Source organism: Coniophora puteana (assembly GCF_000271625.1).
Source record: "Coniophora puteana RWD-64-598 SS2 unplaced genomic scaffold CONPUscaffold_10, whole genome shotgun sequence".
Classification (NCBI taxonomy): domain Eukaryota; kingdom Fungi; phylum Basidiomycota; class Agaricomycetes; order Boletales; family Coniophoraceae; genus Coniophora; species Coniophora puteana.
Genome location: NW_006913062.1, coordinates 297,634 through 323,866, shown reverse-complemented (window position 1 = coordinate 323,866; position 26,233 = coordinate 297,634). Strand labels below are relative to the sequence as shown.

Below are 26,233 nucleotides of genomic sequence, written 5' to 3'. Positions count from 1 at the left end.
GATTTGGCTTTGGGTGTTAGTGCTGGTGTTGATAAGGAGGGGAGATAGTTCTCGATGTGGAGTCATGATGTGGTGTCGACATCCATTAACCTTGCGGGAGACCTCAAGATCGGGCAGTACCTCAAGGTGCCGCCGCGGGTGATGTTCCTCACGCAGATCTATGGGACGATTCTGGGGTGTATCATTAACTACGGTCAGTCATCATCTTCTCTTCGCCGGCTCTCGTGTAAGCTTACGCGTTGTTTATGCTGGTAGTGGTGATGGTCTCGATCGTCGACGCGCAGCGCGAGATCTTGCTCGAGCCACAGGGCACGAACGTGTGGAGCGGACAGGTCGTCCAGAGCTTGAACAGCGCTGCCGTGACGTGGTCGCTCGCCAAGGAGTTGTATGGGCCCGGCGGGCCATACTATATCATCCCGCTCAGTCTGGTGATCGGCCTGGCCGCGACGACTGTTCAGTGGCTTATCAGTCTTGTGAGTGCACCCGTTGAAGTGAGACTGGGGCGATGGAGGGGCGTGCTGACGGGTGTTTGGCTGGGGTAGAAATTCAAGTACATCGGGCCTGTGAGGGTGGATAAGGTTATTTTGCCGATCATCTATATGGTGCGTACTTCCTCCGTGTTTTTGTCGTCGTTTTCGCTGTCGATTGAACGCCACCACAGTACTCGGCGTGGATGACGTCCGGCGTGTCGTCGTATATACTGTCGAGCATCATTGTCGGCGTGGTGTCGCAGGTGTGGCTGCGGCGGTACCACCCGGGCTGGTTCAGGAAGTACAACTATATCCTGGGCGGCGCGCTCGATGGTGGCGCGCAGGTGATGATCTTTATATTGTCGTTTGCGGTGTTTGGGGCGTCGGGCAAGGGCGTGCCGTTCCCTGCTGTGCGTATTTGTCTTTGTATGTGCTTGGACGTGAAACTGACGGATGTAATACAGTGGGCGGGCAACCCTGCGCAAGGTAATGTGGATTACTGTAACGGAAACGGAGCGCTGGACTCGTAGGTTTGGTTTGGTACGCTTCAAAAGGGGTCAGTTACTGCTGGGACTCTCGAGGGATTTTTTTGGATGTTATCTTCAATCCCATCTTTATAACGCAATTGTACGACATTTTTGTACGATATTAATGTACACACCAATCAAACAAAGTTGAAGGTTCTCGAAGGATTGGATGAACACGTCACGCGGCTGCTTTAGGCGGGACGGGAGGCAGGGCCGGAAAAGGGAGAAGCCGAAATTTCGGGGAGGGCGAGTTCCACGCGTCCAGTTGCGAAGACTCTGACATTGTCCGCGACGCTCACAAACGTCGCTGCTTTTTTTTCTCATTTTCTTAACAACGGGTCTGGGTCTGCTGCTGGTCTGAGTACAAAGCAGCTTTCCAACAAATGTATGTCCTACAGTTTTCTCTGAGAATGGTGGCAAGTTTTCTAACGAAGGACAAAGGACGTCTATCACGGTGCACTCGCCCGAGATTGCGCGGGCGAGTCTCCACGTCGCACTACCCTGGTACACCCACCTCTACACCCTCCCCTTTCTCTCCCTCTATCCTCTTCTCGCCTATGCATACTACATCAAGTACGACGACTGGCTCCAGAGCGAGGAGTGGACCTTTCTCGCCTGCGTGTCGCTCGGTGCTGGTCATGCCCTCAGCTTTTTGACCACGAGATGGAGCGCGGGTGCCAAGGCGTGGGTTACGACTCGCAAGGTGCGCTCTTATCCATCCACTCTTCCATCCTTTCCCGCTCAACAAGTGATGTCGTTCGACAGGCTCGCTCGCTGCAAGAAGCCGACTGCGTCCGCCTCGTCCCACACACCCACCGCGGCCAGGGCGAAATCGTGCCCCTTGAAAAGAGCAGCTCATCGGACCCCATGTCGTATACGTTCAACTACCAGCGCGACACCTACGTCGTCGCCTCGCTCCAGCCCGAGCTCTCGTTCACCCGCCTCCCGTACCCGTGCACCGCCATGCCCACGCTCTCGACATTCGGCGCGCCCGCGGGGCTCACGACTACCAAGGACAGCAAGGCGGGCAAGACGACTGGGGACACTGAGGCGCTCAAGACGCTGTACGGCGGGAACGAGTTCAACATCCCCGTGCCCTCGTTCACCGAGCTATTTGCCGAGCATGCGACCGCGCCGTTCTTTGTCTTCCAGGTGTTCTGTGTTGCGCTGTGGTGCCTGGACGAGTACTGGTATTATAGCTTGTTCACGCTGTTTATGTTGATCATGTTTGAGTGCACCGTCGTCTGGCAGGTGCGTTCCCTCCACCACCGCTCCCTTGAGCACCACATGCTAACGAGCGAGGATCTCTTCAGCGTCTCAAAACGCTCACCGAATTCCGCACCATGTCCGTAGCGCCGTACCCGATCCAATGCTTCCGCGACTCCAAATGGGTCACCCTCCAGACGGACGAGCTCCTCCCCGGCGACGTCGTCTCCGTCGCGCGCCTGCAGGTCGAGACGACCGTCCCCGCGGACATTCTGCTCGTCCAGGGCACGTGCATCGTGAACGAGGCGATGCTCTCGGGCGAGTCGACGCCGCTCCTGAAGGAGAGCATTCAGCTGCTGGACCCCAACGAACGGCTCGATGTGGACGCGACGCATAAGAACGCGGTGCTGTTCAGCGGGACAAAGGTGTTGCAGGCGTCGCCTGCTGGTGCGTCCCCTTTCTGTTTTGATGCTGATAAATAAATGGTGCGAGGCTGACGCCGTATTTAAAGGACAAGGTCAGACGGCGGCGGGTACACCGGACGGCGGGTGCCTCGGTGTGGTGCTCCGCACTGGGTTCGGCACGGCGCAGGGCCAGCTGGTTAGGACGATGATTTTCTCGACGGAGCGCGTGAGCGCGAACAACGCCGAGTCGTTCTTGTTCATCGGGTTCCTCCTCATCTTCGCTATCGCCGCGAGTTGGTATGTCTGGACCAAGGGTGCGTCTTCTTTCGTTCCCTCTCTCCCTCCCCTCGCGCAGGCGACTGACGTGTTAACTCGGCTGAATAGGCATCGAGCGTGACCTCAAGAAATCGAAGCTGCTCCTTGATTGCGTGCTCATCATCACCTCCGTCGTCCCGCCCGAGCTACCCATGGAGCTCTCGCTGGCCGTGAACGCGTCGCTCGTCGCGCTGAGCAAGTACGCGATTTTCTGCACGGAGCCGTTCCGCATCCCGTACGCGGGGCGCGTCGACGTGTGCTGCTTCGACAAGACGGGCACTATTACGGCGGAGAATCTCGTGTTGGAGGGCGTCGTTGGGATCGAGTGCGTTGTGCTATTCCTTGCGTCCGCGGGCGCTTCGAGCTGGGACTAACTGACGTGGTGGTTGGCAGTGAGAAGGACCCGCACAGGCTCGTGGACGTGAAGGAGACGGGCAGGGCGACGATCCTCTGTCTTGCGGCTGCGCATGCGCTGGTCAGGCTCGACGATGGCACCGTTGTCGGTGATCCGATGGAGAAGACGACGCTTGAGGCGCTCGATTGGAAGGTGTCGTCTGGTACGCTTCTTCTCGTTCACTCGCTTATCAGCACCCCGCTGACACTTTTTTGTTACGCACAGGCGACCAGGTCGCGCCCGCCAGCACAGGCGCAGCCAACAACAATGTGAAGCTGATCATCCGCCGGCGCTTCCAGTTCTCGTCCGCGCTCAAGCGCATGGCTACCGTGTCCTCGCTCCCGTCCGGCCGCTGCCTGGTGTCCGTCAAGGGCGCGCCCGAGACGATCAAGGGGTTCTTGGCGGAGGTGCCGGCGTGGTACGACGAGACGTACAAGTGGTACACGCGCCGGGGCAGCAGGGTGCTTGCGCTGGGTACGAAGGAGGTCGAGGGGCTGACTGTGGACAAGGTGCGTTCTTTCTGGCTGGAGGCGTTGAGGGAGTGTGAACGTGAAGCTGATGGGATTTGGGATGGATGGCACAGATCAATAAGCTGCAGAGAGAGGAGGTCGAGGGCCGGCTCAATTTTGCGGGGTTCTTGGTGTTCCATTGTCCGCTCAAGGCAGATGCGGTCGAGGCGCTGAAAATGCTTGCGGATTCGTCTCATCGGGTATGTGGACTTTTAGTTGTCTTTGGTATGTCTCCTGGGCTAAGCAGGGCGCGGTTTGGTTTGCAGTGTGTTATGATCACGGGCGACAACCCGCTCACGGCCGTGCACGTCGCCAGGGACGTCGAGATTGTCGATCGCGAGGCGCTGATTTTGGATTTGGCTGAGAATGCGGCTCATGATGCCGGTGAGCTTCCTTCGCCTGAGCGTGCATGACCTCCTCTCACTTACTTTGTTCCTAGACCTCGTCTGGCGCACTGTGGACGAAACCAAGGTCATCCCCGTGAACCCCGAAGACCAGATTGATACCTCGCTCTTTGACCAGTACGATATCTGTATCACCGGCGCTGCGATGAAGCAGTTCGAGGCGCGCGCGGCACAGTGGAATGCGCTTGTGCAGAATACATGGGTGTACGCGCGCGTGTCGCCAGCACAGAAGGAGTTCATCCTCACGACGCTCAAGACGCTCGGCTATGTCACGCTCATGGCCGGCGACGGGACCAACGACGTCGGCGCCTTGAAGCAGGCGCACGTCGGCGTCGCCTTGTTGGACGGCTCGCCGGAGGATCTGCAGAAAATCGCGGAGCACCAGCGGCTGGAGCGCATCAAGAAGGTATACGAGAGCCAGCTGAAGATCTCGGCACGGTTCGGGCAGGTGCCGCCGCCTGTGCCGCCGGCGCTCGCGCATCTGTACCCCGACGTGGTGGAGGCGCAGAAGAAGGCGGCGGAGAATCTGGCGGAGGCGCGCAGGAAGAATCCGATGGAGAAGTTTGATATGAACGGGATCACGGACGCGCTGTCGAACATGGAGGGCGACGAGGAGGTGCCGCAGATCAAGCTCGGGGACGCGAGCTGTGCGGCGCCGTTCACGTCGAAGCTGTCGCATGTTTCGGCGATCGCGCATATTATCAGGCAGGGCCGGTGCACGCTCGTGGCGACGATCCAGATGTACAAGATTCTGGCGCTTAATTGTTTGATCACTGCGTACAGCTTGAGTGTGCAGTATCTCGATGGGATCAAGTTTGGTGATTACCAGATTACGGTTAGCGGGATGCTTATGTCGGTGTGTTTCTTGTGTATCTCGCGTGCCAAGGTGAGTCGGCTTTATTTGTGGATTTTCCGAGTGTGGTTCTCATTCGGTTTGCGTTGTGCTTTAGCCCGTGGAGAAGCTCTCGAGGGAACGGCCACTAGGAAATATCTTCAACTTTTACGTGCTGCTTTCGGTCTTGTTCCAGTTTGCGTTGCACATCGTGTCGCTCGTGTACATCACGAACCTGTCGCACTCTTACGACCCGTATGTCTCTCTTTCTCCCGCTCATTGTGTGTTGTTTGAACCAACCTGCGATCAATTTTAGGCCCGGCGAAATCGACCTCGACGCCAAATTCGAGCCCTCGCTTTTGAACACGGCCATCTACCTCCTTGGCCTCTCGCAGCAGGTCTCCACGTTTGCGATCAACTTCCAGGGTCGGCCGTTCCGTGAGGGTATTCGGGAGAACTCGAGTCTGTATTACGGTCTCGTCGGCGCGAGCGCTGTCGCGTTCTCGGGTGCGACGGACTTTATGCCTGAGCTCAATAGGTGGCTGCAGATTGTGGAGATGGCGGATCCTGTACGTTTCCTTTATTCCCTCCCGCTCTTATTTTGTTTGCTGACGTGAACGATGCGGGATACAGTTCAAGGTGCGCTTGACGGCCGCGATGGTCATCGACTTTGTCGGCTGCTGGGTGATCGAGAAGGTGTGCAAGTTCCTGTTTGCGGAGCTCGAGCCGAAGCCGCTGGTCACGCGGGGCCGGGAGCGGCGCGAGGCGCGGAGAAAGATCGAGGTAGAGGAGAAGGAGCGGAAGCAGATGGAGGAGGAGAACGCGGCCGCTGAGAAGAAGGCGCAGTAGACTTTCTGTTATGGGTTCGGAGCATGCAGGTGTGAGCGATCATACTAAGGATCATCAGCTTGGATAAAATGGGCGGGGTCTAGATGAGGGTTGTGCTAACAGTGCGTTGGTTAGGCGACTGCTACTACTGCTTGATACTGTAGGTGCCGAGACGGACCGGGTCATCATCATATCGATAGAGTTCTTATGTTACGATCTTGTTAACTTGTTTCTGACGAGATGCTTAAGTCACCCATTCGCTGCAGAGCAAAGTCTGCCTCGGCGTCCTCGTCGGTGCTATCGCCTTCGGTCATATTCCCAGCCTCTTGAGCTGACGAAGGGTTCCCACCAGCGGTGCGCCTCTTCGCCGCTTTTCAGCTTCATTGGTACGTTGATCCGTCATTTCAGGCGTACGTGACCTACTTGAAGTGATTTTCGTTTTAGGCGCTCGCTTGGCGTAGTTTGCCATTGGTGGCAAAAGCAACATCAAGGGTCCACGTTCACACAGCAGCACAACGTGCCAGCGCCTAGACGTGATAAACTTTGAGCATCTTCGAGCGGCCCCTTAATATTTCGCTTACGCGCATCATTGTTCTGGTTTTTGACTCACCAGCGCTTCCTTCTTTTTCGTTCTGGAAATATGGCTCACCAATTGCTATTCCATTTGAGAAATGGGGCAACCGAAGGTCGGGAAAATGTTTGTCTTGAGGTGAGCTCCGGGTCATCTCCTGAGATAAACGTTACGCGTTGGCGACAAGGAAGCCATTTCTGTGCGCTTAATGTCATTCTTGACAGTGATCAACAACACCGGCGATACACAAGCGTACGTCACTCGCCCTGCTCTCAACAACACGTGTCTTTCATAGACCGCTTCTCCTAGTTCCGCTGGTATGTTACCTCCTTCTTATCGGAGCGAGTGCGCCGATGAGAACATTCGCATTCCAATGACCTGCAAGGGCAAAAAAATCCTCGTATAAATCCTGCCGCGGTGCCCTCTGAGGCTTCACTCCCTTGTCCCCCCACCCCCTGTTCAGCGCTGCCAGCATGTCTCTCTCCCTAAAAGCCGATATGCCCGTGGCCGTCGCCGTTGTAGACGGCATGACCTTGGACTCAGGCTCGGTGCGCGGTGTCTCTGTCTCAGCATCCAGCAGCGACATCGTGGACTGCGAACGCTGCTCTGGTGCTCCCAACCGTTGGTCGCGGGTCAGGTATGAGCCATGTCTTCTTCCAGTATATCGATCCTATTTGTTCATTGCCCATCGTTTAGGATGTGCATCCGCGAGCCAGCGGCGGAGTTCTTGGGCACCATGACACTCGTTCTTTTCGGTGTGGGTGGCATATGTCAAGTGGGTCTGTCGTCGAGCGCCAGTGTGTCAGATACGTCAAAAGGAGTGAGGGTTTTACTACTTCTGGGGAACAGCGGATCCTGACACCTCTACAGGACTTCTTGTCTATAAATTTTGGTATAGCTATTGGTGCGTACTAGGGCTCTTCGAGGTTCGTGTCCCGGTCCTAATTTTCGTTGCAGGTGTTGCAGTAGGTGTTTGGATTGCGGGTGGTATCTCTGGGGGACACATAAACCCTGCTGTACGTCGACTTATTATTTGGTTGCGTGGCTAGCTAACGCCTCATCTCAGGTAACTGTTGCTTTGGCTACTCTACGTCGCTTTCCGTGGAAGAAGGTGCCTATTTATTGCGTTGCTCAGCTAGCGGGTGCCTTCTGCGGCGCCGGGATAGTGTACGCCAACTATCGCGATGCAATTAATGCTTTCGAAGGTGGACCCGCTATTCGAACGGTGGCAAAGACGGGAAGTCTATTTGCCACATATGCCGTAAGTGAAAATCCTTTCTATCCTTAACTTGATGTCAACTCTTACCTTCGTGTAATGCTAGGCAGACTACATGTCGAACGTCGGGTGTTTCTTTTCAGAGGTACCTTAGACTTTGATTTGTACGTCTCTTGCATGACGCTCTGACAACCCTGCCTTAGTTCTTGCCGTCTGCTCTCCTCATGATAGGCATCCTGGCCTTCATCGATAAAAGGAACAACGCTGTTCCACCTGGTCTCCTGCCACTAGCCTTGTTCCTCATCTTCATCGGTATCGGACTCGCCATGGGACTCAACACTGGCTATGCGGTAAATCCTGCTCGCGACCTTGGTCCTCGGCTGTTTACCGCTATGGTAGGATACGGAAAAGAAGGTACGCTTCTCACAGGTGTCAGCTTCTCAGTGCTTACAAGAGGTTTGATGCTTGCGCAGTATTCACGTTCAGGAACCAGTACTGGCTTTGGTGTCCAGTAATCGCACCGATGGTGGGCTGCATAGCCGGTGGCGTCGTGTACGATGCGCTGATCTATACTGGGTCAGACAGTGTCATCAATACGCCGTACGTTCCTTCGCGTTGACAAAGGCGACATATTGTCTTACCATTATTTCATGTAGGGATGCCACTGTAAGAGAACAGCACACGCACACTTGCGCTGCGATGCGGGACAAACTTGCGACAGGAGTTGACATGGTTTAGAACATTATTGATGGGTACCGTCGGGGATGACCTCGAGGATTTTTTGGTTATATAGGGCTTTCCGTTTACTTTCAAGGCTGGTTTCGTTGTGTTGTTGTGTGTAATTTTTCACCATGCGAGCTGGCTACATGGCTACATACCCTGATCTATCCTACTGCCTAATTAATCAATCTGATAATGCGGTAGCTATGAGACGTATCATAATCCAAAATACTTCATTGGTGGACATCACGAATGCCGTCTTACCGACAACGCGGAAAACAAAGGCAGAATCGCACGGTGTCCATAAGATCGTCGCTACTTCTTGACGTGCTACTTCCCGCACGTGGAGCGGAGGCATGCGCCGATGGTGGTGGCGAAGGTCCGGAGGAAACATCAGAGTCAAGTTCTCTGCGTGTTCTTCGCTGAGCGATATCTCGATCTCCCGCGGCAACTACACGCTATGAAGATGGCTTTAGCAATGGACCCCCCTTAGTGAGTTTGAACTTACGTTGGTAGCTCGTCCAACGCTTACGAGCTCGATCGCCCGATGCCAACGCCGGCGTGCTTCATTGGGTTCGCGAGGCTTGGACGCACCCCGACTAAAACGTGAGGTGAAACGCGCTACGATGCCGGACTTCACTTCTTCATTATCAACTTTCTGCTTCCCTTTGCCTTTGTTTAGCGCTTGCTGATGCATTCCACGCCTGTCCGATTCAGAGCGCCCGCGTGAGGGACGGCTTAGAGTAGCAGGCATCTAAAGGTTCATGAGATTTCCACACCAAGAATCTGATCATATTTTCACTCACGTTCATGATGGAATCATCGTCAAAGTCAGCTCCAACAACCCGCCGCGCCTGCCGCTCCTGCGATACGAGGAAAGTGAACATAAACAGTTGCGTACGCAGATACAGCAAGACCACTCACGTTGCTGACTTCTTCCGAAGAGTCTTGATTGCTCTTAGGAAGCAATGCCTCGCCCGTCCCTGCATCGTACACCTTCAACATGCCACCAATGAATCCGACAACTATCCGCTCTCCTCCCGGAGCAATCGAAAGCGCTGTGACGAGCTGCTTCTCTTGGGTTCTCCATGACCGTTTGCCGTTGGTTGCGTCGAACATCTCCACCCCAGCGTCCCGAGCGTTGACTGACCAATTCCGCACGACTGAGCGCCCGTCTGGAGAGAATGCCGCTTGTCTCTTGTAGCCCCTTCCGCCTGGTATGCCTAACAGCCTCTCTCTTGTGGTGAGATTCCAGAGCGTCACACCCGTCTCGTTACAGGATTCCAGAAGGCGGACACCATCAGGGGAGAATGACAAGAAGCGGTTATGCAACGCTTCCTTGGCAGCTACCCTGAAGGTAACTTGTAGTGTGTGCGAGTCACAAATATGGACGCCGCCCTCGCTCAGGGTCGCGTACGCAAACTGATCGCCATCTGGAGAAAACACGACGTCGACGATCTCCGACGAACTGCGCGCGGTGTCGAGCTTGCGCTTGCCTAACACGTCACGCATAATGCGAAGCGTGTCGCTTTTACTAAGCAGGATCGCAAGGGTAGAACTGTCGGGTGAGAACTCCAGTTTTCGGGTCGCAGAACCAGGCTCCATCAGTGAAGGAGAGTGTTCTTCGCCCGTGCTCGCGTCCAGAAGTGTGACGGTTCCGAGCATGCGAGTAGATCCGACTGCGAGCAGTTCGCCGTTGGGGGAGAGTCCGATGCGAGAGCCTCCGTGGAACAGAAATTTTCCTACTTGTTTACCTGTCGATGCATCCCATGTGCATATATGGTCGTCTCCCGGACCACTGCTGATGAATCGGCTGCCGTCTGGAAGCCAATGGAGAGACTCGGTTATGCCTGTCATAGTTAGAGGCGGATTGTCGTTGGCTTTTGGCACCTGGATAGCATCGTCAGTTTGCTTGTATTATGCGGTGCCAAGTTGGGGTAGTACACATACAGATGACAAGACAAGCTTTTCAGAAGCAATGTTCCATAGATGCACCCCATCGAGAACGTCTACGCATGCGATATAGTCCTTGAGCGGGGAGCAAGCAATCACCTTGAGCGAATGTTGTGATGGGTGCCTCAACGGGCCTAAGAGTCGCTTTCCTGTTGATGTATCCCATACGCATACAGTCTTCGCTTCTGAACCATCAATAATCCACTTTCCATCTAGTGAGAAGCAGATGCTGGTTGTCGAGTCGAGATGCCCGAGCAAAGGATCGTGTAGGATCTCCCCTCTGTCGATGTCCCAGATCTGAAACCCTCCCTGGGATAGTGTTCCAGCAATCGTATTCGCTAGTGGAAAGCAGACTATAGGTGGCATGAGGCAAAGAGAAGGGTTTAGTGACAGGCGGAGTTCCATTCCTGTTTCGGTGTACAGGTCAAAGACATGCACTTTCAAGGGAGCATTGCGATCAGACAGGTCATCGCGATACGCATAGAGAAGTCGGTTGTCGTCAGATATGAACGCAAGAAGAGATTCAAGGCGACTATTGCCCTCCATGCGAACCACGTCCATGATCTCGTCCCCTGTCCTCGCGTGTTGGAGTATAATGCGAGTAGGCAGCATGACAGCAACGAGTCGCTCATCAGCCGAGAAAGTGACCATATGCGAGCGTTCTACCTGTGTGTTATCGCTCTCGTACAGTATATCCACCTCCGCCTTCATCCCGTGAGCCGTGTCGTTTGACAGGTCCAATACAAACACGCGGGCTACGCGTAAGTTCTCCTGAGCACTAATGCCAGCTAGCTGGCGCCCGGATAGAGAGAACGAAAGGGAGAGGACTGGATAAGCTGCCATATACTGATGCCTTTGAGTACCTGTGTGAGGATCCCAGAAGCATACGGTCCCATCGCTCGATCCAGTCACCAGATACTGGCCGTCGGGAGAGTAGCCAATCGCATTGATGGAGTCTGTGTGTCCTTCGAATGGTCGAGAGTCATCCGGAGGTGAGCTTCGTGACACATGGGACATGTGTGGCTGTTCTGATAAGGAGGAAGGTGGGTACCCCTAGCTGTTGATGGTGGTGCATAGCGTAGAGGTAGAAACGCGTGTCGGGTCAGGAGCACGAGGTGTAGGTCCAACTTCGCACCATGAAGAAAACTCGGCAAAAGCCGGCTATCTCCACCTAACCTTCCCGCCGCGTCAGTCTCCTTTCGTGCAATCTTTCAACGTTTCATCGTTCGACACGTGGACACTGTTTTGGGCGCTGCGTTGCACGCGGCTGCGTGATTACTCTGCTTTCTGACTCGGACTTGGGATACAACTCATAGCACACCCTCACTTCGGCCGCCATATCTCCCATCATGTCGCTTTCTGTTCCCTTGTTCGACGATGGCAAGGCTGTCGGTGATGCCCAACTGCGGGCATCCACTGCTGCTGCTCTCTCAGGGCTTAATCCTGCGCAACTAACTACCAACACAAGTGCTGATATCACAGCCGCCGGTCATTCCAGCACTATTGAGCTTCGGCCCATCACTCAGGCGAGGAACTCCATCGTCACCACGATCGCACTCGCATCGTCACCTCAGGCTCCAACCAAAGCGGAGGCTATCCGGTCATACGTACAGCTTGCAGCCCTATCAATGTTCGCCTTCGTTTCTGGGTGGAATGATGCCTCGAACGGCCCCCTTTTGCCGAGAATACAGAAAGTGTACAACGTGAGCACCCCCATCCAACCATTTCTACTCGTAGTAACATAACTTGCTCTAAAGTTGAACTACGCTGTTGTGTCTCTTCTTTTTGTGTTTTCGTGCGTCGTGAGTCTGTTTTTCCCGGGTTTAAGACAGCAATAACCCCATAACCAAGGGTTTTATCTCCGGAGCCATAGGCAATGTGTTCTTGTCCGAGAGGGTAGGCTTTGGAAAGTTGATCGTATTAGGTGCGCATTCCTGAGTTTGGCTATTCTCTCACCTCTCACATTTGTAAACGATTGCAAGGATCCGCCCTACAGGCGGTAGGCTACTCGATTCAGGCTGCTGCGCCTCCTTTCCCTGCCTTTGTATTCGGATACTTCGTCACAGGTATTGGCCTGGCTTTACAAGTGCGCCACCGTTCAGCGTCCATGGAATATGCTGATTTAGTCGACTTCCAGGAAGCTCAAGCGGTTAGCTATGTAGCAAAGATGAAAGATAAGGCTGAGTTGAAAATGGCCATCTTCATGGCGGCAAGTCTTTCGCTTTCCGTGGTCAACGTACATCGAGTCTCACATTTTTTGCTTCTAGGTTTATGGTGAAAACAAGTATTCTCCAGCACCCAGACGCCATGCAGATGACATTTCTTTTTAGGTCCGGGAGCGGTTGTCTCCCCACTTGTAGCAACGCACTTTTCGACTGTGCCACGGTGGTCATTCCATTTTCTTACATCGCTTGGGATATCATTGGCGAACGTTGTCATTCTGTCAGCTGTGTTCCGCTTCAAGAAGCAGGACGGTATGTCACACCCTACGATCAAGCCCGGTTGTTAATGTTCTGTTTACTTAGAATGTCTCGCGCAAATTGGTGTCCCGGCCGGAGACAGGGGTACTAGCAACCGCGGCGAGTTCCGGCAGATCATTGCCCTGAAAGAAGTGCATCTGCTGGCTTTGTTCATCCTATTCTACGTCGGCACCGAGGTAACTCTAGGAGGTACGTATTCAAGCAGAATACTTCACGCCAATGCGGTGCTCATAGACATTATAGGGTGGACAATTTCGTATATCATCAACGTTCGCGGGGGCGGTTCTTCTGCGGGTTACATATCCATGGGTTTCTTTGGTGGTACGAGGTCTATCCTGTCACAACAAACATGAGCTTACGGCAAATAGGGATGATGGTCGGTCGTTTGGCTTTGCACTGGGTCAATGAGAAAGTCGGAGAACGTCGTGCGCTCATCGCCTATGCTGTTCTAGCTATTGCGTACGTTCACGTTCACAACATCTCGTGTTTCCCCCTGACGTTTCTCCTACCTCGCAGTCTCGAGTTCGTCGTCTGGCTGGTTCCTTCACTCGCAGGCGACGCCGTCGCCGTCGCATCCATCGGGATCTTACTAGGTCCGATGTATCCAATCGCAATGAATCACGCTGGAAGGGTGCTACCTCGGTGGCTTCTTACAGGTAAGTCTTGTTTCCTCCTTCAATTCGTATCACCGCCAACATTGTCACTGACAAGTTCTGAGGCTCCATCGGTTGGATCGCCAGCGTCGGGCAAGCGGGCTCTGCTCTGCTCCCGTTTATGACGGGCGCCATTGCTTCTAAAGCCGGAATTGCGACCCTACAGCCCATGTAAGTTCAAGTTGCCTTAGTTTGTTCAACTCTGCGCTGAAGAACAATTGCTTGGCCGGCACCGTGCGCTTATCATTTCAATTTGACAGACTCGTGGGATTCATGGCGGTGATGACGGGCTTCTGGTTGCTTGTTCCCGCTAGCTCCCATCGTCACGACTAAGTTGCATAAGCAGTGCAAGTAAATAAGGGCAACACACGCGCACTTACCCTCTCCCTGGTCCATCTCTCTGTCGATTTTTTCCCGCGTGGTTAGTACGATTCTGAGGTCACTAATCTCATGCACTGATAGGGTAAAGGAAATGGCTAATACACACTTCTGAATCGGGCGAGTCGTCTTTTGTGCCGTCTTTGTCACTTAGGAGGCGCTATATGAACGGTATACAGGCAAGATCAGCTGATGGTTTATACAAACAATAATGTGTTACCGCTGACCTTTGGGAGAATCAGCTGTCCAGTTTTCATGTCCCATAAGCGGATATCACCACGATTGTCCTCAGCCAGGATGAGTTCCCCGTCTGGGGAGATTGCCGCCGCAAGTACACCCGTGGAGTGTTGGAAATACCGAAGACGCCTCCCTGTTTTGATATCCCAGAGGCAAACAGTGTTATCGTCAGACGAGCTGACAATGATGGATTCATCTGTCGAGAACTGCACGCAGTTGACGTTGCTGCCGTGATTGATAGCCATGGTCTGCTTTCCTTGCAAGACATTCCAAATACGTACTTTGCCATCCTCGCATCCGCTGAGCAGTTTCATACCGTCGGGAAAGAAGCAGACTGAGAAGACGATGCCGTCGTGTTCAAGAAGCTCTCCCAGAGGTGTAAACCCGTGAACAGCCCATATTCTGACAGTCTTGTCGAACGACCCGCTCGCCATTCGAGATCCATCAGAACAAACGCTAAGCGTATCAATGGCGTTGTTGTGTGCTTTGATAACATGCAGCGACGCACCGGAGTGCACGTCCCACACGCGGATAGTTCCGTCTGCTCCCCCGCTGACAAGGATTGTGTCATTGGGAATGAATTTGACAGCTAATACCCTTCCATCGTGACCGACAAGAGGTGCCAAGGTAATGTCCTGCGATTTGAGGTCCCAGATGCAAACGAGGCCGTCATCTGCCGCGCTGGCCAAGAGGTTTTTGTCCTCTGAGATATCTATCGCGTTTACGCCGAAATCATGCCACACCAATGGATCAGCAGATTCTTGGCCATTTGTGACATCCCAAATCCTAATGACCTGGTCGGCTCCTGCAGTTGCGAAGTGTTTTCCATCGGAGAACCATGAAATCGCCTTCACTTTACCATATGCCTTCAGTCTGTACAAGTATGAATTCATCATCTGCATGTGTTAGCTTGTCAAGATGAGACGCACATGTATTTGCTTGTGAAGTCAGTGTCATTCTCCACCGCCGACTCAACGAATGGGCTTCAATGGAAACGCACTCACTTATAAGTAGGAAACTCACTTGTGGAAGTGCCTGTGCCACCGAAGCAGCGTGTCCCATTCTCGCTGGGCCATGTCATGCATTTTTAGTATCTGACAGTTTGAGTTAACATACATGCAGAGGCGCTGGAGACCCACAAACACATTAGATGTACCATCCCGTCGCGTCGGGTTCGTGTGCTCCTGAATCGACCAGAGACCGCTAGGCACTCAGTGCAGGAAATCGGATCCATCGAACTCCGTGTATAGCGCGTTGAGTGTCGGTTCTTTGAACGCGACGCAGACTCGAGAGAGAATTTTTGTCGTCCAAAGCGTCGAAGAAGAGTTCAAGTAGCTCTGGTATCTGTCAACATGAGTGCATGATGGTCCAGTATACGGAAAACGATTTTCGCAGATTTGCAGCTATTGGCTGCGTTGAGTCGTGTTGATGGAGCTGGTGTGCGCAAGCGGGAGAACTTTAGAAGTGTTAGTTCATATAGTCATCCATAGATCTCAGTTGTTAGCATTTCAGACAAATGAGTACATGAAGCAAGAAATGTTTACCAATGGATCGCTTGAGTGCTAAGCTGCGTCGCTCTGATATTTATTTGGCGCTATGTTATTACCAGCACCATCAGAATCATAATGTTCAGCCCTATTCTGATTGACGCACCACTCTGCCGGTGGCAAACGTCATGTTTGGCGTTCTGTCGCTTGGTCTGATTTATCTTGAGACTTGCTATGTAGCAAAGAAGAGATAAGTCACGTTTATCGCGAAAGGTGACTCTGAATGACTTTGATACGTCACTGTATTGGCGACCAAGCCCTCCGCAAGTTGCACCCTGTGTACGAATCCCGGCCTTCTCGGTCAACAGCGGATTAGTAAGGAGACTCACAGTTCGTCGGTAATTCGTAGCCGCTTTTACGTCTACGGCGAAAGTTAAGCCGGATTACTTGCTGGATAGTTCCCATGTACAGAGAAGCCGTCCGCGCCGGGTCACCTGAGTTATAGATAGATAAATGCAAGATAAATGACTCGACCTTCCCTGCGCCTTATAGGTTGAGTTTATTATGATAGACTCCACGCCGGTATATTGGGCTTTATTGGGTGCTGCATTGAGTCAAAACATATTAGCATGAGAGTGTGATCCTGCACCAATGTCAGCAATCAAACGTAAAACAGACTTCATGAATCGTATAATACCACACCTACAACGCCATTGAATTTCGGAACCCGTCTTCAGCAGCATCTACAAGACATGAGCAGGAAAGTGTGGTTCAGTGAGTGCTGGGTTGTACGGTGCCGCTCTGAAACATCGGCTGATTTACGCGACCGTGCAGTCACTGGCGCTTCCTCAGGTATCGGACGCGCAATCACCGAGCATGTCTTGTCCAGAGGCGATATCGTCGTCGCGACAATGCGCAAACCGTCCGCCATCGCTGACCTCGCCGCCACCTACGGCAACGACGTCCTGCTCCCTGTCGAGCTGGACGTTACGAACTACGCGCAGGCGGGCGCCGCCTTCGACCTCGCGAAAGAGGCATTCGGGCGGATCGACGTCGTCGTCAACAATGCCGGATACGGTATCTGTGGCGAGTTCGAGGCGATACCGGAGGAAGATGCTCGCAAGCTCTTCGACGTGAACTACTGGGCGCCGGCCAACATCACCCGCCAGGCAATTCGATTCTTCCGCGAGGTGAACCCCGCCGGCGCGGGCGGCACAATCCTTCAGGTTACATCTGGGGCAGGTTTTGTTAGCGTGCCAACCTATTCCCAGTACTCAGCCAGGTACGTCGATGTCGCCGAGTTGTTGAGGCGCCCGTGCTGACCCTAGGTTCTCTGCTAGTAAGCATGGTAAGTTATCCAGCTCACATATATGGAAGCTTGTCGCTGATGTCCAACTCAGCTCTCGAGGGACTCACCGAAGGAATAGCCGGGGAGTTGGATCCTGCCTGGAACATAAAGGTGAGTAGGACAACCGAGAGGAAGATCTTCGCAATCACTGATGACGACGCCCAAGTTGTGTCTCGTCGAGCCCGGTCAATTCGATACCAACGGTCCAAACGTGACCCTCGTCCTACCTGTGCACCCCGCATACGCGGCGAACAGGTCATTACCCTCACATTCCATGAGGACCGACACCCTTGGTGTGCGATTCAAGGGCGACGCTGCAAAACTTGCAAGGGCGGTTTATGACGTCGTTTTGTCGGGAGACATCCCGCCACGCTTGCCATTAGGCTTGGACTGTGTGCGTCTGCTGAAGACTAAGGCGAAAACGCTTCAAGAGACTGCCGAGAGTACGGAGAAGTGGTCGGCTGACATGCTGCGTGAAGGTGTTTCAGGCTTCACAGAGGAGGACGCTGTTTATCAGAGTGTGCTGACGACGACACATTAAATTGGTGTTCACGTGCCGATCCCCTATTGCAATTTTGTTAGTAAAGCTGCTCGCCATATCATCCCCACTTACCATTCTTGTCTCATACCGACCATCATTAGGGACGACCGCAAATTACAGGCCCGAAAAGAGTGCTCGAGAAGCGAGCTGATGAGCAAAACGCGGTATCGCAAATCCACATGGGATCAAGGAATATGATTACAGCGATCCATAGCACTAGCAATGTGGACGGGAATGTAAGTAATCTGTCAATACATGCAGGATAAGGATGCGATAGAAATGATCAAACGATGAACTTGAGGGTTTGCGGGACCGATATGTCAAAAAATGGGTCAAGAAATCCTGATAATGCGAGACGCAATGTGGGTGTGTAGGCGTGGGTTTAATCTAAGGGGTAGTGCTAGGTGATAGATGGAGGAAGAGAATAGGCAGTGAGCAGGCGAGGAAAGCAGTGCGGATAGAGATAGGAAAAGAGAAAGGGAGAGTGCGAGCGAGAGGAAGAAAAAAGCAGGATAAACAATAATGAATAATATATAACAGTGCAAAGGAGATTATGTGCCGAAAAGCAGAGTGTAAGGTGAAGAGTATGTATATGACGCTGATCACAAAGCAGGACGAGGCGCTTCTGTGGTCGGGTGTGTGGATGCGAGAGAAGGTGCGAGTGCTGCATTCTCGGCCGTCTCAGACCGCGACAAGGCAGGTCTAGGGGAAAGTAAACCGTCGCTGGTAGCCGCCCGCGACAGTCCAGGACGCGTCATGCGTCCGAGTGCCTGCGCGAGCGGGTCTCCAACCTGCTTCGTGGTGGCGCTGGGCGTGGAGTCGAAGTAGCCCTGAAGGATTGACATGTGCGCGGGTGTAAGCTCAGCCTGGTGTGGTGGAGCAGGGAAGTCGGACAGGCCCGAGAAGCGGGACGAGTCGGACATGACAGTCGCGCAGCTCACGCGGAGGGCGGAGTCCATCGCACTCTGCTTTGGGCGGCGCGGGCCAGTACCACACATGGCAATTGCGGAGGATTTCATGGGACTATTCGAAGCTTCGCGCTCAGGGGTGTGCGGAGGGTCTTCATCAGCGGATCCAACGAGGATGGAGAACTGGGTAGAGCTTTGGCTCGGGACGTTCTGAACGGTAACAGGAGAGGGCGGCTTGAACTGCTGGTGTCGAACGGGGTACCCTAAAAACACTACGTCAGCAATGACCTAACAAATAAGTTTTCCAAACTTACCAAATGTATCATTCTCCAGGTCAGCCGGGCCTTCGATTGGCGAAGACGCCCTCGATGAAGCCACGTCCTCCGGCACCCCGCCATCTCCACCCGCCAACTCTCCGTGCTCTCCAGCGACAACGTCATGCAGAGGCAACGTCGACGTCCCGCCAAGAACAACCGGCAGCGCAGAGTACGACGCTGTGAGATCCGTGAACACAAAGTTCTTCTCTGACAGACGCTCCTGGCTTGCGTTGTGCCTTAAACGGAGCGAAGAAGGCGAGCCCTCGTTCCGTGGTGACGATGAGTTGCGTCCCTTCGGCGAATCATCCCCGCGCAGCGACAACATCTCCGCACTGAGCTTGTGCACGAGATTCGTCAGCGCACTGCTCGAAGACCCGATACTCTCCGCTTCCGCCACCTCCGAGAGCTTCCGCCGATGCGTCCGCGTCTGCCACTGCGCAGCCTCCGCGGCATGCGCTGCAGGCATCGCGACCGTCTTGAACGGGTGAGCGGGTCCGGGAAGATGCACGCGCGGCTGCGGCGGGTTCTGCAGTTCAAAGGAGGACCTTGAGGGCGCGGGGACAATCGACACGCTCGGTGGGTTATAGAACAGGTCGCGGAACTCGTCAAGGTCGTCGTTGTTCTCGAGCATCGTGATGACCTTCTGCGCGGATGACTGGCGCTCGAGCGGGATCGCAGGGTGGATGACGCTCCCTCTGTTGCTGCTGTACCCGGTCGCGGATCCGGCTCCAGTCCAAGGCGCGCTCCCACTGGTCGGATGAGGATGGCGAGGTACAAGAGGCTGCACCTGTGCGAACACCGGCATGGCTTGATCCACCTGGAAAGGTTGCGAATGTCCATCGGATGAAGTACCATATCCATGTCCATCGCTCGACGGCACATGCCCATCCGCCGAGAAATTTTCCAAGAACCTCCCTTCCTTTGGCGACAGCTCCTCATATTCCTCCTCCTCAACTCCCTCAACTCGATAACGCTGCATCCTATCGCTACCGTCGTACGGGTTCGGCAACTCCGCGCCCTGCGTAAACGTCCGCGCATGGCTCTGTGCCTGAACCTGCGGCTGAACGTGCGCATGATACTGCATCTGCGCCTGCATCCGCTGCATAAGCGGGTGTGACGGCGGAAGCGGCGGTGTCGGGAGCGGACTCGCGCGTTCTCGTTCAGCATACGCAAGCATCGCGCCCACGCCCATCCGGTCGAGATCAAGGTTCGAGAGCGACACAGGCGAGCCCGGCGCGTGGATGCCCGGGAAAACGCTGTCGGTAGCACTTGCGCCATAGTTGACGCCGGCAGCGGTACCAGGACAGGGAAGCGCAGAAGCGAAGGGGTGGGTGTATGTCCGTTGTTGCTGGACAGCCCCAGGAGGCAAACGATGGCGCATCGACACGTCGCTCGTCGCAGACTCCGGAGAGATCTGCGCAGCGTACGCACTCGGGTGAGGCCCGACGTACTCGGAGCGCTTGGCCGAGTGTCCCTTCGGGGTTTCGTCACTGAGCCCATGATGATTGACCGGCGGCGCGCCATGTGGGTGTCCGTTTGTCACGATCGCGTATGGATGACTGGCAAACTTGAATGGTTCCCTCCCTGTGGCGGTATGTCCATCGTCCGATGGTGGAGGCGTCGACAGCGCAATCCCAATCGCCGAGCCACGCATACTCGGGTCTGGCGACGGATCGGCGACACTCAGAGCATTCGCGTTTCCATTCGGAAGCGGCTGCGACAAAGACCTTGACCTCGCAAGCGTCGGAGACCGCGGCTCCAGGCGATGGTGATGAGGCTGAGCGTCCGAGCGACCGATGTCGACCCATCCGTCGCCAACATCGACGCCGGCACCAGCACCCTCGCGCACCGCAATATCAAGCGGCTCCCCGTTCTCAAGCACCGGCGAGCGGAACGCCTCATCCTGCTCCGGCCCCGTGCAGAGTGCGGACGCCTTGAGGAGCGCGTTCTTTGGCCACGAACCGCGCTTCGAGCTTGGCGACGAATGCGCGATCGACTGCGACTGCGAGTGTGAGTGAGAATGCCCCGCAGACGTCGAGGTCGTCGCATGCGAGTGCGAATGGTGATGCGACCCCGCAGACGTCGTCGCATGCGACAGCGTATGACCATGGGACGACGGCAAAGTGCCAGTACCGGTGTCCGACGTCCCCGTCGTAGTCGTCTGCGACCTCGTGTGCGCCGTCCCAGTCCCCGCAGTGCCTCTCGACCGCGTCCTAATGAGCGACTTCGCACTCGTGCCCTGTGGGGCTGTCACCGTGACGTTCGGGGCGTTCAGCTGCGTCCCAAGGAAGGTGCGTTGCGCGAGGAAGTCAAAGTGCTTGTTGTGCTTCTTCCCGTCCTGGTCGCGGTCGACAAGGCCCTGGCGCTTCGCCTGCGCCTCCGACAGCGACTTGGCGCGTGCGCGGGAGATGGAGCGGGTGTGCTTGTTGCCGAGGGACGATCGGGCTTGCTTCTGCCACTTTTGGCGCTGCCTCTCGAGCTCTTCGCCTTCTTCGATGACCCTAAGATATACATATCGCCTGTCAGCGTGGAGCTCACGGGGAGGTGTAACAAAAAGGCAAAAAGCGACGGAGGAAGAAGGATAATAAAAATGAAAACAATGAAAGGCATAAAATAAAAATGAGAATAAAAACACGCACTGATCAAGCGTAGGCACAACCACCGGCAACGCCATCTCCTCCTGCCCCTCCCCTCCCCTCTCCACATCATCCACACCTCCGCCCTGCTCCTCTCCTCTACCTCCTCCTCCTTCACCGCCGGGACTCGAAGGCGCAGTAGGCTCATTAAAGATAGCCTGCAACAACACACTCGACCCCCGCCCAGAATGCTCCTTCACACTCGCAATCGGCGACAGCGGCGGACGCGCGGGGACCGTATGCCTCCCCGCTCCGGGCCCGGCGGCACTGAGATACTTGTGCACGCTCGTCGTGCTCGCGTTGGTAGAGCTGCTAGAGCCGAGGTCGGCGGCGGAGCGCGACTTCATCAGGCCCAGCGTGAATCCGCGGGGGCGAGACGAGGAAGAAGGTGTTGTGCGGTGTGATGTCGATGATGATGATGGAGGATGAACCTGAGCCTGCGTTTCCTGGGACACCGTCCGCTGAGGAGTGTGATAGCTCGAAGAACTTCCAGGCGGCGGCCCGAGCCCGAGCGCACTCGCCGCACCCGCGCTCGCCGACCTCGTCCGCCCGAGCGACGCCGTCCCACCACTGGCCACAGTCGGCATCGGCGGATTCCACCCCTTCACAGGTGTTGTCGGCGGACTCACAATCCTCTGCGGCGTCTGCGTCTGACTCGTCTTCCTGCTCCTCCTCCCGTCTCCATCCCCTTCCCTCCCCTCCTGCCCCTGCCCCCATCCCTCGCCATAGCCCATCTGCCCACCCGCACCTCCACCCGCACCCGCACCCACAGCCCCATCCCCACCCGCAGCCCTCTCCCTCATCCCTTCGGTGCTCATCGAGCTCTTCAGCCTAAACCGCGGCCTCGGCAGAAAAATCGCATCGCACCACGTCTCCGCGCTCAACCACCTATCCAGGCCCTTCGGCAGACCCGACGCAGCAGAGTGCTTGCTCTTCCTTCGACCCCCATCTCCATCTGCACCTCCACTCGCACCGGGGTGGGGCGGAGGCGGAGGAACAAGGAACGCGCGGTTCGCCTCGCCGAGATTCGGCGCGGATATCGAGGACCGGAGCTGTGTCTGCGTCTGGCCAGGACCATGACCAGGCGCGGGGAGATGCGATGCGGAGGGCGAAGAAGGGACGCGGAGCGTGTTCGATCCCGCCGTCGTGGATCGCGCATCGCCCCGCCCATAAGCGTGTCCCTGCGCAGAAGACGCCCCACACCCCATCCCTGACCCATGCGAGCCCTGCGAATACGCCGAACTCGACACATTCGACGGGCCCCTCGAATGCGAATGCGTGTGCGCATGCGAATGCAGACTCGCCGTCCGCGGCGGCCGCTTCTTCAGCACCGAATGCGTCCTCACCGGCGGCTGCGCGTGCACCTGCTGACTGCTCATCGCGCTCGACCCCGACGTGTCCCGCGTATGCCCCTGCCCCTGCCCCTGCCATTGTTGCGACTGCGACAACGACGACCTCCGCAGCCCAAGCCCCGACGGCCGCTTGCCCAGCGCCTTCTGGCTCATCCCGCTCATCTGGCTCATACTCGACCCCGAGCCCTGCTGCCGATGATGCCCGATATACGAACCGCTACCGCTATCGCGCCGTGGGAGCGCTACTGGTGCACGGCGAGGCGAGGCAACGGGCGACGTCGCTGTCGCGTACGGGTGCAGAGTCGAGGCGGAGGTGGGGTAGAGAACGTGTCCGTGCGCGGCGCTCGACGAAAACTGTGTGCCCAGCGACGAGGGAGGTCCGGATGCGGATGCCGTAGAGTCGCGGTCGCCCGGGATGAGCGCTGGGAGGGTGTCTTGGTATTGGTCTTGGAACGCGTCTTGAGTGTGCGAACGGGAATGGGAATGCGGTAGTTGTGATTGAAATTCTACTTCTTGAGCCGTAGCCTGTGCCCGGGCGGGTGGTGGTGGTGGTGACGTGTGACGCGACGACGAAGGCACATTGCTAAAGCCCATCAGGATGTTGTCCGATTGTGTTGGCCGGTGCGCAGACGACTGAGCCCGAGAACGCGACATCTGCGTGGTGCCATCGTCGGCACGGTCAAGCAGTGGGACAGACGGCGGGCGGCGTGGCGACGCGGTACCAGTAGCCGTGTGCGTAGCCGCACGTGCGCGCGTATACGTGTGGTTCGGATAATACCCGTCCGCGTCGAAGAAGTAGCCCCCCTTCGCGCCTTCCACGCTCGACTTGCGCGCTGGTGCAGTATCCGGATGCAAAGAAGATGAAAACGACGGACGCCCTACGTTGTTTGCAGACCTCTCATCGGGCGTGGGGGCCGTCCGAGGGCCAGGTTTTGCAGAGGCGGGGATATCGAGCGCAATCTTCCCTGGATGCTGTGCCCTGCGCGTTGAGCCTGAGCCCGATCCTGAGCCCGGGCCGATGGAAAGAAGCCTGCTGACGGCGGTGGTGCCCTCGCTCCCGCTCCTACTCCTGCTTATACTGCCTCCTGCACCGAGCACCCCCGTTGGTCCCTCGCCCGCGCCCGTGCTAGGCCGACTCGTGCGCTTCTGCGAGCGTGTACGCTGCATCGGCATTGGTGACTCTTCGACTCCACCGGAGCTAGGCGCGTGTGCTTGACCGGCCCCAACCCCAAAACTAGGCAGCCGTGGACGCGGCGCGCTCGTTGGCGGCTGAGACCTGCGCGTGGTGGAGGGGTCGACGGCGCTAGACGAGCTCGAGGTGTGTCGCGTCATGTCGGAGCGCGAACGTGCCGCGAGTGGCCGCGCGCTGATGCCCGTGTTTGTGTTCGTGCTGGTGCTCGGACCCCACGTTCCGGGAACGGTGATGGCCGCGGTGCCAGTGCCCGGGGCGCTCTTGTCGGCAGCGGCGGTGTATCCAGAGCCATAACGGGTGAGCATGTCCGGGTCGGCCATTATTGCGTCGACGGCGTCCTCGTCCGGGTGTGGGTGGAGCTTGGGGGCCTCGTACGGGCCGTTGTATGTGATGTACTCGACGTCGGTGGTGCTATCGTCGGTGGTATTGGCGGTGCTGGTTGTGGCATGGGGGTGTCGCGGGTGATGGGGGTGCGAGGAATCTTGCTGTTTGTGGTGGCCTAGTCCGAATCCAAAGCGGGGAAAAAGAGAGAACGAGAGTGTGTTGTTGGTCTTTAAGACCATTTAACGGAATGGAGAGAGAAAGGGAAAAGGCCGCCGCGTCTGATACGCTGTTGTGGGAGGATTAGACGCGCATACAGTGAGGTGTAGGGAGACGGACCAGGTGGGGAGGAAGGAAGAGCGACACAAGGCGATGCTCCGAGAATAAAAAGTGGATGTATGCTGTGTTGCGAGTGAGTCATTGTGGTATGAAGATGTTGGGAGACTCACAGATTATTGAGAGAATAGAGGAGGCAAGGAAAGGAGAGTTTTGGTGTGCATGGAGAGAGAAAAGGTGGACGGATTGAGGCGGACCCCTCTGCAGTCTCATCATCATCCGCCCTCTCCAATTTCCCGATGACCTAATTCAAACAAAACTCCCACGCCCGCCCTCCACCCACTGCCTCCGCCCGGCCTTCTTTTCACCGTCCAGTTCACCCGTTCATTTCTCCGATTCATCGGCCATCCAGCAATAATAGACATGCATCGGACCCATGCAAGACTGAAGCTTGCATGAAGAAAACCCTCAGCTGCTTCAAGAGACACTACGACGGTTTCCAGTCCCGGCTGCAGAACACCGGACCCGCCCGACGGATGTTGACATGCGCATGTCGTGAAAGCTCGCTTATCGCCGTCATCCCCACGTGGATGCGAGGTACCGTAAACTCTAACGGTTGCGACGCAACCACAGCGTCTTTGCATCCAATCGTCGATCCACTGCCAGCTTCAACACCTCCAACCCTCTTTCCTGCGCCGTTCAGTATCTGAAGCACCTCATAGCTCCCCCATCTCCTCTATAACCTTTTGTGTGCTTATTTCACTGATGCTCCCACCGCCGCTCTCGAACTGGCTATGCATCACTGATGGTCTTTGCGCACTGTCCGGAAGACCCATTTCAGTTCCGCGTTAGCTATAGACACCCACTTTACCTCCAAAAGTCGTCATTTAACCTCACTCCACACACTTCAACAACGAACAAAACAAAACCGTCGAGCGGCTGCGTCCCGCGGGACCCGACGGGACCACCACCAGGGACCAGACTCCTTATCGGCGACAAACCTTACCGCACTCTGCTTACCGCGCGCGTCATTTGGGAAAGATGAAAAACATATACGGGCAATCCGCCCACATGGACACCGCCTCGCCACTGAAGCTTATTCCTCGAGAAACAGTTCGCTCTACACAGATCTTGCATCTCCCAGGCCCCCCTTCCGCCTTTCCACTGTCAATACCCTGGTCCCGATATAAGTATATACTGTACGTACATGATGCATCAGCCTGCAAACTCTCCGTCTCCTGGTCCCCGATCACGATCACACTGGCAGTGGCAAGCCGCGGCGACGAGCGCGGATCGACCGCCCGCCGCGGCCAATCTGTATTGTTAAACGTAGCGCTGACGCCTACACTGGCCTACCGTCCCTTACCCCGATTTCCCATCCAACCCGCCTCCAAACATACGCGTTCGGCCCGGCCCGCCTTTCCTACCGTCGCACGAACAGATCTTCTGATAGTGCACTGCACATCTGCGAAGCCCGCGCCCGACTCAGCCGAGCTTCTTCGTTGATTCGCCTGTGCACCTCGCGAACAGCCTTCTCGTTCTCTCAGGAAATCAGAAGACCTCTTATGTCTTCTTCCGTCGGCTCTCATCAGGAGCCCCCAGATGAGAGAAATATCGAATACCCGAACTAAAACTTTGCCGTCGCACGCATAAACCGCACTCGACGCCTAAACCCCTGCACAGGGCCATTCTTGCTGCCTCTTTATCGATTATCCCTACTATAGGGCTCGCAACTTCGTTCGTCAATCCAATACATCC

General features: G+C 55.8%; 6 protein-coding genes across 6 annotated transcripts; 4 read left to right on the top strand and 2 right to left on the bottom strand.

The window, feature by feature from the left end:
* Positions 1 to 673: 673 nt before the first annotated feature.
* Positions 674 to 5,910, top strand: CONPUDRAFT_91722 (endoplasmic reticulum Ca-transporting P-type ATPase; the record flags this gene model as incomplete). Its single annotated transcript, XM_007773090.1, has 14 exons — positions 674 to 996; positions 1,439 to 1,700; positions 1,763 to 2,248; positions 2,311 to 2,650; positions 2,715 to 2,921; positions 2,992 to 3,254; positions 3,323 to 3,479; positions 3,542 to 3,825; positions 3,900 to 4,025; positions 4,092 to 4,209; positions 4,265 to 5,115; positions 5,180 to 5,316; positions 5,378 to 5,630; positions 5,695 to 5,910. 14 exons carry the CDS (start codon positions 674 to 676, stop codon positions 5,908 to 5,910), a joined length of 4,023 nt encoding a protein of 1,340 aa, XP_007771280.1.
* A 1,247-nt stretch (positions 5,911 to 7,157) lies between these two features.
* CONPUDRAFT_127715 (aquaporin) lies at positions 7,158 to 8,586 on the top strand (the record flags this gene model as incomplete). The annotated part of the gene is made up of 8 exons (XM_007773089.1): positions 7,158 to 7,259; positions 7,331 to 7,364; positions 7,418 to 7,476; positions 7,527 to 7,721; positions 7,783 to 7,821; positions 7,880 to 8,090; positions 8,150 to 8,276; positions 8,333 to 8,586. The coding sequence occupies 8 exons, from the start codon at positions 7,158 to 7,160 to the stop codon at positions 8,412 to 8,414; spliced, it is 849 nt and encodes a 282-aa protein (XP_007771279.1). The 3' UTR covers positions 8,415 to 8,586.
* On the bottom strand, positions 8,581 to 11,366 carry CONPUDRAFT_156201 (YVTN repeat-like/Quino protein amine dehydrogenase; the record flags this gene model as incomplete). Its single annotated transcript, XM_007773088.1, has 6 exons — positions 8,581 to 8,600; positions 8,661 to 8,847; positions 8,905 to 9,150; positions 9,203 to 9,259; positions 9,321 to 10,286; positions 10,347 to 11,366. 6 exons carry the CDS (start codon positions 11,364 to 11,366, stop codon positions 8,581 to 8,583), a joined length of 2,496 nt encoding a protein of 831 aa, XP_007771278.1.
* A 358-nt stretch (positions 11,367 to 11,724) lies between these two features.
* CONPUDRAFT_107978 (MFS general substrate transporter) lies at positions 11,725 to 14,489 on the top strand. The gene is made up of 12 exons (XM_007773087.1): positions 11,725 to 12,052; positions 12,107 to 12,151; positions 12,201 to 12,273; positions 12,332 to 12,435; positions 12,487 to 12,562; positions 12,680 to 12,823; positions 12,875 to 13,018; positions 13,073 to 13,150; positions 13,198 to 13,288; positions 13,346 to 13,485; positions 13,548 to 13,653; positions 13,743 to 14,489. Exons 1-12 carry the CDS (start codon positions 11,978 to 11,980, stop codon positions 13,813 to 13,815), a joined length of 1,149 nt encoding a protein of 382 aa, XP_007771277.1. The 5' UTR covers positions 11,725 to 11,977; the 3' UTR covers positions 13,816 to 14,489.
* A 1,847-nt stretch (positions 14,490 to 16,336) lies between these two features.
* Positions 16,337 to 17,473, top strand: CONPUDRAFT_156198 (NAD(P)-binding protein; the record flags this gene model as incomplete). Its single annotated transcript, XM_007773086.1, has 5 exons — positions 16,337 to 16,358; positions 16,419 to 16,866; positions 16,925 to 16,932; positions 16,985 to 17,043; positions 17,099 to 17,473. 5 exons carry the CDS (start codon positions 16,337 to 16,339, stop codon positions 17,471 to 17,473), a joined length of 912 nt encoding a protein of 303 aa, XP_007771276.1.
* A 364-nt stretch (positions 17,474 to 17,837) lies between these two features.
* CONPUDRAFT_107970 (uncharacterized protein) lies at positions 17,838 to 24,284 on the bottom strand. Its single transcript, XM_007773085.1, has 3 exons — positions 21,338 to 24,284; positions 18,696 to 21,199; positions 17,838 to 18,644 (listed from the first exon to the last, which is right to left on the bottom strand). The coding sequence occupies exons 1-3, from the start codon at positions 24,196 to 24,198 to the stop codon at positions 18,076 to 18,078; spliced, it is 5,934 nt and encodes a 1,977-aa protein (XP_007771275.1). The 5' UTR covers positions 24,199 to 24,284; the 3' UTR covers positions 17,838 to 18,075.
* Between the last annotated feature and the right edge of the window lie 1,949 nt (positions 24,285 to 26,233).

Bases quoted from the DNA above. Each gene is read 5' to 3' on its own strand.
- CONPUDRAFT_107978 (XM_007773087.1), top strand. From the start codon at position 11,978: ATGTTCGCCTTCGTTTCTGGGTGGAATGATGCCTCGAACGGCCCCCTT. The intron at 12,053-12,106 runs GTGAGCACCCCC...CTTGCTCTAAAG, and splicing joins GAATACAGAAAGTGTACAAC to TTGAACTACGCTGTTGTGTC. The intron at 13,486-13,547 runs GTAAGTCTTGTT...ACAAGTTCTGAG, and splicing joins ACCTCGGTGGCTTCTTACAG to GCTCCATCGGTTGGATCGCC.
- CONPUDRAFT_107970 (XM_007773085.1), bottom strand. From the start codon at position 24,198: ATGGCCGACCCGGACATGCTCACCCGTTATGGCTCTGGATACACCGCC. The intron at 21,200-21,337 runs GTGCGTGTTTTT...TGTATATCTTAG, and splicing joins GTTGTGCCTACGCTTGATCA to GGTCATCGAAGAAGGCGAAG. The intron at 18,645-18,695 runs GTAAGTTTGGAA...TAGTGTTTTTAG, and splicing joins CCTGGAGAATGATACATTTG to GGTACCCCGTTCGACACCAG.